Genomic DNA, 10,377 nt, shown 5'->3' with positions numbered 1-10,377 from the left:
TCTCTACGCACTGTTTAAACACTTTTTATTAAAGCAAACCAAAAACAAGGCAGAATCCAGTACAATACATAATATATAACAATATTACTGAGATTGAATCAAGACATGCAAGACTTTTGTAGAAGAAAACAGAAAGCCACAGTTAAAAACAAGGAATGAAGTTAGTATTAGAACACAGGAGTACTGCAAATACTACTCACAACACACTTGATAAGCCTGCGGGTGGAAGAAGGGTCACTTTCATTAACCGTACTACACGTTTCCCTCCAAATGTATTGGAACAACAAGGTTAATACTTTGACTTTTGTTAAACACCGAAGACATTTGTGACTGCGATCAAAAGACGAATATGAGATGATAGAATTTCAACTGAATTGTCGCATATGCATCTCCAGATCTTAAACCCAAATGTCTCCAGTGTAGAGTACAAACAAAAGAATGAGCTTTGCCATTCAAATACTTTTGGAGAGAGCTCTATGTACTTACAAAGAACTTCTGATAACCTCAAAAGATTACAGCATGGTTTTCCAAATTGCATCCACGAGTGACTTAGGGCAAACCATTTCCCTCACACAACTGTTGAAATGAAAAGAAACTTGCACAATTATGACATCTATTATCAGATATATAGTTTATCTGATATTGGCCCTGTGTCAGCCTGAACAAAAAGCATTCGTTTATGCTTATTACTACACTGGCCTTTGCAATATGCAAAGTGCATGAAGCGCAACGTACAGGAATATGTACACACCCACCATCCACTTTATTAGGACCTGGACAACTGCATGTTCATATCGCTATCTAATCAGCCAATCATGTGGCAGGGGTGCAATGCATTAAGTCATGCAGATACAGGTCAAGAGTTTTAGTTGATGTTCACATCAAACAGTATGAAGAAAAATGTGATCTCATTGACTTTAACCAAGATCACATGCAGATGGGCTGGTTCACACACAACAGTATCGAGAGTTTACACAGAATAAGGAAATAAAAACACCACAGAGCACCAGTTCTGTGAGTGGATATACCTTGTTGATAAGAGTTGTTTGAGCTGCCAGCAAGGATGAAATAATCGCTTTTTTTATGGTGTGCAGAAAAGCATCTCGGCATGAAGTAAACATCAAAACATCAAAACATCGAGGTGGACGAGAGATACAACAGCAGAAGACCATATCGGCTTTCACATCTGTCAGTCAGCAAGAGGAATCTGAGGCAATTTATACAGATTCACCCAAAGCTAGACAACTGAAGATTAAGGGGGAAAAAACCTGCTTTTTATTTCCCACTCTTCAACTGTCCAGTTTTAGTGGACCTCTTCCAATAATTATTTAAATATATATAGTTTGAAAGGGGAATGTCCATGGCATGGCAGTCATCCATTGTGTTGTTTCAAACTGAGAAGTGACTCTTGACAGGACTAACTGACACTTGGCTTTAGAGATCCTTTGCAATGCTAGACTCTGTAGGTTTAGTTTTAATATGAATGCAAACATAAACCATCAAAAGATCTCATGTTTCTTCTTTTATTTTTTTTTTTAAATCAGAGATTAACAAAAAAAAATGAAATTTGTGAGGTGACAATGTGGAGAATTTTAATATATGTAGTATATGTAGTGTGAGATTGTTGAAAAATGTAGATTCTTATTAGCTGTTACTCTCAAACCATACAGCTTCTCCTTACTTGTGAATAGTGCAGCCTTTGAGAAAGTGAGCAGGTCATGTTCAGACAACGTCCAGTGTATTGTCCTTCACTTCTCATTCAAATGCAGTTGTTTCGTTGCTTTTCTCTTACCTCTGTCGCACAATATGGAAACGGGTTGTGTGCCTGTTGTACCATGGTTCTCCGAGCTCCATATTTCAGAATAATTGAATGTGTATATGGATGGTATAATGATGGTTTATTAAAGGATAAAGTTTCTAAATGTTTTAAAAGCGTCTTTACAAGCGACATATGGTATCTTGCAGGTGCGTTTTGTGACAGAAATGTCATATAAAAAAAGAAAACATTCCCCAGTTGACGGAGCAGAGGAACAACCGATAGTCTCCTTTCAGCCAGGCATTCAGTTGAAGTAAATACAATTTCTTGAATCTTTACACTTGAAGAAAGAGCAGATGTCGACTTGAAGAAAGAGCAGATGTCGAGTCACAGCTATATGCTGCTCATGATTGGATGATGCTGGAAGACTGACGGAGTGGCATTTTCTTCTTCACAGTAATCCCAACCACCTCATTTTCCAAAAAGCCAAGCATGCCAGCTTGCCAAATTCAACCGCTGCCATTTCAGCAGCCTCCAAATAATGACATCTGATGGCCAATTATAGAGCATCGTGCTCCAAAAACAGTTACACTGTCTCCTTAAAACATTTAAAACGGTCTCGACAAGCATCACACACCATTAATAGTTGTGTCTGCTCAGCTGTATCCTCTTAAATCTGTTACAGATGTACCCTGATATACTTACGCACAATGTGTTTGTGATAAAAATGACATAATAAAGCTGTTGTACATGATGGTAAGGAATCATGGGTCGATAAGAAACCCTGTTAGCTGGAATCTTGTACATCATTATTATCACAAACACATGGTCTAGACAACACAGTACACAATGTCGGAGATGCTCAGTCTGTGGTGAAGGGGTTTGAACCAGAGCGCCTCTGTGCTTGGCCTTGGTTTTTGAGGAGCACAGATTGTGGGAGGATTGTTAGCAGTGCAGGCATTGTAGCATCTTTCTTTTAAAAACAGCCACGTCCACGTCAAGGAAACTTGCGCGCCGGAGGTTTACTGAGAAAGCAGATCCCCTGTGAGGCTTAAATATTTTTTAAATAGACTTTGACGTATATACTTCATGGACGAGACATGAATCAAAACCCTAATAAAAGAAGCCAGGGAAACCTGGAAGATTTAATTAAATCATGTCCAAGTGGAGAAAGGCAGAGGGAAAGAGATGGTTTTAATTGGGACAAGGAGATAGAGTGAAACCCGATCTGCAGGAAGCCTCTGAAACGTCCCAGCACTGCATTACTTTACCACAATTCAGACGCTGTGAAAACCACAAAGGACAAAAAAAAATATCTAAATCACTAGTGAATGAAAGGAATGACATCAGAGTTCGTAATCTTGCAAAAATAATGCAGTTGTTCCCTTGCTAAATCAAATGGTGGTCAATGCCAATATATACATCATGCATGCTTGATATAATGCCATGCTGGCACGTCTTTAGAAAGACATTCAGAGAAATTATATACTATTGTTTTATCCCCCTCTTTGCCTCCCAGAGGTTATTCACGATCCCTATGGACGCGATCTCGGACGTGCTGTTGGAGAAAATCACTAGCAGACCCCATGAGGGGTTCATTAATCTGAATGGGTGTGTAATTCCCTGCATGCACAAACAAGTGCCAAAATGTACAGCTTAAAGGTTCTGGCTTCAGAGCCAACGCTCGGTTCCGAGCCAGCCATAATCGACATACGTGAGTAACCGTGGACAATGCTGATGTCAAACAACCTTTAATTGGTAATTGGTAACAGCCTCCAAGCAAGGTGGGCTTTAATTAACACCAGCAGTGAGAAGATCCTTCCTGGACATGTATGGCATATTTATTATCAGATGTCTGCACTCTGGAGCTCTTCATACTCACAGTTATGAACACAAAAGTGCCAGATGCACCAGGTTCCCACCATCACACGGGGCAGCAATCAGCAAAGGTTATCACAGAGCATCGCACCAGACTGAGTCTTATTTAAAGGAACGTACCTCTGACATTTAGAGAGTTGGAGAGATTTACTGTGAATGAAAGCTGGAGGGCTTTGAGGTTATTGGCGTTTCTTATCTGCACATTAAGCGGGAGGATTGTATTTGCCATATGTCATGTCTGTCTGCTGCCATCCCATCATGCACTGCCACTCTCTGCGGTAACATGAGCTAAATGCACTCCAGATGTATTCCAGTAATTTGGGCCAAATTTTTCAAGCTTCAGTATTTCACACTGCATATATATTAATCATGGGAGGCATGGCACAGATTTCTGCATTGATAACATCACACACTTTAAAGATGGCTGACTCGCCACTCTAATCAAACCAAAGTGGGGTCAAGGTTAACAAAACAATTCCAGAGAAAAAGAAACTTCTTTCAAGCAGTTGTTGCGCTCATATGTCATAACAATAAGTGCTTCCACATTGGAGTTTTTTTTTTTTAACTTATGGTAAAAAACTGACATCAGATCACAGACTTATGCTGTCAACATTATTTATTTTTGACTGCACACTAAAAAAAAACAGGTCTTGCAAAAAAAAAAAAAAAAAAATGAATAAATTCTTGCATAATGCGTTTTCATATTTCTGAAATCAAGTCATAGTTATACAGTGCTTTTCATTCCCAGTGTTCCCAGCGTTGTCATTTCTGGATGGTCCCTTCTGTAGAACACCCGGCTCGGCTCATGTACGGTTTAATAAAGCCCTGTCGAGCTAAATTAGGTGTTACATCAAAGAACAGAAAAAGATTTAGCGCTCATCATACCAGAAATTGATTTGAGAACGACTGTACTAGCGCTTTATTCAAAGCGCATTCCCAGTAGCAGCTTTTCTGTTTCCAAACTGGCTTCCTTGCAGTATAATCTGCAGAACGGCATCGTTATGAGTCAGTTAACTCAAGGAAGTACCTGAGACAACGCTGTTAAAGAAGCTGATCTTACAGCTCCAGATGTCTCTATCCACAGGCTAAGACAGGATCAGTCTCCTGGGTCAGTCTTCCTCTGAGAGTGCCCCATCATCATCATGCACCTCTCTGTATGCAGCCAGAGCGCCCCCCTCAGGATTATAGCTGTTCATACTGACACTCAGACCCTCTGCCAGCTTCTGGGCAGCCAGTTTGGCTTGGAGCTCCTGAAAGATGTTGGGAAACATATAAATACAGATGTGCATTCAGTAATTTGCCAGACCCGTCAGCCAAAGTGATGTGGGGGTTGAAACTAAATATAATGCCAAAGAGTGTGCAGCTATTAAACAGGCCAACAATACATACTGTACATAACATAGTAATAGCACACCTCTGAAAACAGACCATCAATCATTACAAAGATGAAAAGGCTTTCACTGAAGAAATTTCATTTTCATGCTTCACTACTACCCAATTAATATACGTTGTTAAGACTATAATCTGGTTACCTACATAGGAAATTTGTAAAAAGCACTGCATTAATTTTTTATAATACAATCCTTGCATTGTAACAGAGATTGTATGTCTTTAGATGAAAAAGAGACCCTCAGTTATCCATGTAGCATGAATTTTAAAACCACACTTTGCTATGACATTTAGATTTGATTCCCACTTTAGTTTAAGAGCACTAAAACCATTCACTTGGCTTGACTTATATCACTTGGCTTCATGAATAAGTTGAATTGGAATGGTGCTTTATAGTAATTTCGAATCCAAATGGACCACCAGCAAATTCCTATAAGAAGCAGATGCAGTAAACTTTCCCGGACGTAAAATGTCAGATATACAAGGCAGATTTCACAACATTTTATAAAATACAGTTGAGATTTAAAAAAAATTAAAACGCACAACAATCTAAAATCGTTGACCACAGACGCCTCTTCTGTCTTTTATGTAACGACAAAGTATAAAAACCTTTAATATCATCTCCTGAATATAACATCCTCAAACCTCGAGTACAGAGCAAAGAAAGAAAGAAGGCCCAGTGTATAAATCCTTCAAATAAACTATTTTTTTTTAACCACAGTACTATAATCCTATTCAAAACAAATAGACAATATAATCAGAAAGCTGTTTCACAGTGCTAACATTTAATCCAGATAACTATGAACCCTCACAGACATGATTGAGTTACAAAGGAACAGCTTTGTACAGCTTTATACAGAGCTAGGTAATAACACATTGTGAGGTTGTATAATTGTATGATTAGCTATAGGCAGCTGTACCTGATGCTTCTTTGTCTGCTCCTTCAGGAGGGTGACAGACTCCTCCAGTGATAGTAACTGTGCAGGACTGTGGTGCAGCGGAGGAAGCTTGGCGGCTGTGACATCATCAAGGTGCTTCCTGTCCCTCTGTCTCCGGACCTCAGTGCTGAGCGGGGTAACACTGCCAGGGGACTGACCGGGAGATGGAGAGGCTGACTTCACTGGCAGTCTGAGACACATAAGACACAATATCAAGTCTTTCTTGTTACTGATATAGACCTGAATGAAATATAATACAGAACTTAAAATATACATTGTGATGCCAAAAGTATGTGGACAGCAGACAAATCAAACCTATATGTATATAATGAAGACCATATTATAAATATAGTCCTTGCTTTACTGTTATAATAAGCTCCACTCAGGTTTTCCACTAGATGTTGTTTCGTGGCTGTGGGGATGTGCGTTTATTCAGCTACAAGAGCATCAGTGAGTTCAGGTGCTGACGAGGAGGTCTGGGGTTCAATTAATGTTCCAGTTAATCTCAGAGGGGTTCAGAGGGGTTGAAGTCAGACTGTGGTCAGGTACTGAATACTAAAGTTCTTCCACTCTGTACGGTGTACCATGTCTTCACAGAGCGCAGTTTGTGCACAGGTACACCACCATGCTGGACCAGGTTTGGGCCTCTTAGTCCCAGTAAAGGAAAATCTTAATGCTACAGCATACAAAGACATTCTATACAATCACATGCATCAAACTTTGTGGCAACAGTCTAAGGAAATATAACATATGGGTGTGATGGTCACATGTCCACAAACCTTTCACCATATGGTGTACTTTGAAGAGGAAGGCAGCTATTAAAGAAAACTATTGACCTTGCTGTGACCTTAACCCCACCTGGATCAATTTCAATATTTATTCAGTTCATGTGTTGGATACAATGATCATTTCATAAGTCTCAGACAGACTAAACTTAAACAATCAAGATAAAACATCAAGCTAAACTTTAAAGTACATCGGGGGAAAAAAAGTATGCACTCACTGATTGAGTCTGAATCGAGGTTTGGTCACACTTTGGTCTGATCTCTCCAACACTTCTACGTAATGTGGCTTCTTCTGTTGCTGTGAGCCTGAGAAAGGGTTTCTAGTCATGTCTCTAGGAGGAACAGGGTTCTCCTCGGTTAAAGTGACCCGTTCAAACGCCACCGTGAGATCCGTATCTGTAGCTCCGTCTTCATTCCCTGATGCTGCTGTGTCTCCAGATGTTGTCTCATTGTTCTCTATACACATGGACTCAAGGCTATTTTCTCCATCTGCTCTGCTCGCAGCTTCCACCGGGTGTGACGGCTCTGTGTTCACCTCTTTCTCTTTAAGCCTTGTTCTAGCAGCAGGTGCATCGGCGGAGACGACATGCCGGCGCTGAGTGAAAGCCTGCTGATATCTGGCCTGAAATTCTGATCGCACAGAGTCCAAGCTGGCCTGCTTCTTCTCTTCTTCGTCCTTAATCGCTAGAGCATGGCGGACTTTCTCCACAAACTCAGAAATCTTCTTTCCTTTGTCAGGAAGGGTTTGGACAAAACGCCTGCAGAGATAATGTTCATTATTTTATGTGATAGTTGTACAGACCAAAAACTGTATGCTACTTAATTATTAGCTCATTTTTAATAGGATGAATCATTGTGTGGGGGAAAAAAATTGTTCGCTTAAAGTGTTTTTTCCTTTGTAAGCAATTCATATTAGACGGTACAGCTGAAGGTTATACACACAGCACAATGTTGTTTAAATAGAATAAATACTGGATAATATAGTGCAACATTAAATGAAAAGGCTTATTGCTTTAACGTCAGTGTCAGATATTCTATAATTTATCACGTGTACATAAACAGTGATTTACAGGTGATGCAGCTAGAACACAATTTATGTGCAGGTAGAAGTGTGTGATTTACAGTGTGTGATGCAGACTATGCTACGAGTCTTGAAGACCATTATCTTTTAAATATAATTAGAGTTTATGGCTTGTCAGATATAATGAATGGACAAAATGCAAAACATTCTCTAAGGTACGACTATCTGAGGTTCTGTATCCCATCAGTCTGACTTCATCAGGCAGTCTGGTGCTGATAAACTTAGTCCAGAACCCTTTCTGTTCATATAATGAGGGAGTTTGACACATGGCCAGCAAACATTAAATAACCATTAGCATTTCATTTCAATCTTGTATCTAGAATATATCTTGCACCAAAATGCTCATTGGTCACAATATATCATTATATATTTATATATATGTGTATATGTGTGTGTGTGTATATATATATATATATATATATATATATATATATATATATATATATATATATATATATATATCTGTACATTTTGATGGTAGTTCAAGCCCCAGTGCCACCACCATTGGGCCCTTGAGCAAGGCAATCAAACCCACCCTGCTAAAGGGACACTGCATCATGGCTGACCCTGCACTCTGAACTCAACCTTCCAAGGATGGGATATATGAAGAAAAGAATTTCACTGTGCAGTAATGTACACGTTACAATTAAAGACAGCTTAAGAAATTACTATAAAATGATTGATGGTAAGCTGCAAATATTTAGCTTATTTTCCAATTTCAAATACACACCATTAAACCAGCTGTAAATAATTAATTAAAGCAGCCTAGAAACTAATCTAGTGACTTTTTGTCCATCCTTTTAGTCTCTGTTTAGTGTCCATTTTTTGTTATTATAATATTTCATAAATGTGTAAACAGTTCATTTGTGGTGCAATGAACAAAGACGATTTTTCTCCATGATAAATAAGTTCAAATAATCATAATTATTCATCTTCAAATTCTAGTCTGTTCTAACTGTCTTCAGAAAAAAAAAATATGATATAATACATTTTGATATGCAAATGACTATAAATACAATATATAGCCAAAAGTTTTGGGACACCCCTCCAAATCACTGAAATTCTGGTGTTGTTTTTCAGGGGTCCATGTCTTTATGGACCTTGCTTTGTGCACTGGTGTGCAGTCATGATGGAACAGGAAGCGGTCATCCCCAAACTGTTCCCACAAAGCTGGGAGCATGAAATTGTCCAAAATGTCATGATATGCTGAAGCATTAAGAGTTCCTTTTACTGGAACTAAGGGTCCAAGCCCAACCCCTGAAAATTACACCTGAATCCAATGATTTGGAGGGGTGTCCCAAAACTTTTGGCAATATAGTGAATATCAATTCAATATATTTGGAGACTGTCTGGGGACAGTCTCCAAATTAGTGAAAAAAAATCACACATTTATCTGTTTATACGTTTATAAAGACTAGAAGCAGTGCCTGGTGTCACTACTCGATCCGAACCGGTAATACGATTAGTACTGCGCATGTGCGGAAACTCTGCCCATGCGCGAAATTGCTGCCAACAACCCATTATATTATTAGCAGTATTATAACATACAGTATTAGAAACACCTGAAACTGCCTTAAATCGTTTCGTCATATGTTCGCACATGCGCAGTACAGATCATGTTTCCAGTGCGTAGTGAGAATATGTTGAGCTCCACAGATGTTAAGCAGCGCGGGAAACAGATACTCAACTTAAAGAGCTCAGTTAACTAAACCTAGCTAATAAAAATCACACACTTATCTGTTTATACATCTATAAAGACTAAAAAACAGTGACTTAAGATGAAACCTCTGTCCAGTTACTTACTTATTGTTCAGTAACTTTTCTTGTCGTGACAGTATTTCACCCAGCTGCTCCTTACTCTTGCTGTCCAGGTCTCCGATTAAACCCTGGCGCTCCATTGTAGCTAACTAAGCTAACCCAAGCCCGAACTTTAAAACCAGACTATAAATTAAAACTTCAACAGCATTTTCATTCATGTCCCGAACCTCACTAAAATCCCCATCTGGACCAGTTAAACACATGGCTAACAAGCTAAACGCCAGGACGCTACTGTCAAAATGCGCAACAGAGAATCTAGAAAGGTCCAATCTCAAATGACCATGACGTGAGAAATTTTTGCCCTACCTAGGGTGTATACATTATAATAGTGTACCCTAGAAAGTGCACCTATGTAGGTATGAGGAAGCTGTTTGGTATTCAAGCAGCGAATGAAATGGCAGGGTGAAGTTTCCGATTACACGTTAACGCATCTGTTTCAAAATAAAAGACAATAATTACATAATAAAGGGCCATAATGTCTGTTTTTTTATATCTTACACATTACCCCTATAACCATACTTTATGCTGGAATATTTTTAATTTATTTATTTTTACGTGTTTTAGTGTTTCTTTTTTCCTGTTTAGGAAACAAACAAAAATATTTCTGGTTGTTATTATTGAGTTGCTAGTTTATTATGAACTCTGTTCCCACCAGGTGGCGATGTGGAGGCTTTTCTGAAGATTCTGGAAGTCGTGAAACATTAGAGAGCGTCTAAATCATCCCCCTGATGC

At 39.0% G+C, this 10,377-nt stretch overlaps 1 protein-coding gene across 1 annotated transcript; it reads right to left on the bottom strand.

Moving 5' to 3' along the window:
- Nucleotides 1–4,253: 4,253 nt before the first annotated feature.
- polr2m (RNA polymerase II subunit M) lies at nucleotides 4,254–9,909 on the bottom strand. The gene is made up of 4 exons (XM_058381945.1): nucleotides 9,631–9,909; nucleotides 6,965–7,504; nucleotides 5,944–6,151; nucleotides 4,254–4,884 (listed from the first exon to the last, which is right to left on the bottom strand). The coding sequence occupies exons 1-4, from the start codon at nucleotides 9,723–9,725 to the stop codon at nucleotides 4,744–4,746; spliced, it is 984 nt and encodes a 327-aa protein (XP_058237928.1). The 5' UTR covers nucleotides 9,726–9,909; the 3' UTR covers nucleotides 4,254–4,743.
- Nucleotides 9,910–10,377: the final 468 nt, after the last annotated feature.

The sequence above is a fragment of the Hemibagrus wyckioides genome, linkage group LG27 (genome assembly GCF_019097595.1).
Source record: "Hemibagrus wyckioides isolate EC202008001 linkage group LG27, SWU_Hwy_1.0, whole genome shotgun sequence".
Classification (NCBI taxonomy): domain Eukaryota; kingdom Metazoa; phylum Chordata; class Actinopteri; order Siluriformes; family Bagridae; genus Hemibagrus; species Hemibagrus wyckioides.
This window is presented reverse-complemented; position numbering and strand designations above follow the sequence as displayed.

Coding starts and splice junctions, on each gene's coding strand:
- polr2m (XM_058381945.1), bottom strand. CDS start 9,725: ATGGAGCGCCAGGGTTTAATCGGAGACCTGGACAGCAAGAGTAAGGAG. Junction 7,505..9,630: donor GAAAAGTTACTGAACAATAA/GTAAGTAACTGG, acceptor TTATCTCTGCAG/GCGTTTTGTCCAAACCCTTC. Junction 4,885..5,943: donor AGCAGACAAAGAAGCATCAG/GTACAGCTGCCT, acceptor AACATCTTTCAG/GAGCTCCAAGCCAAACTGGC.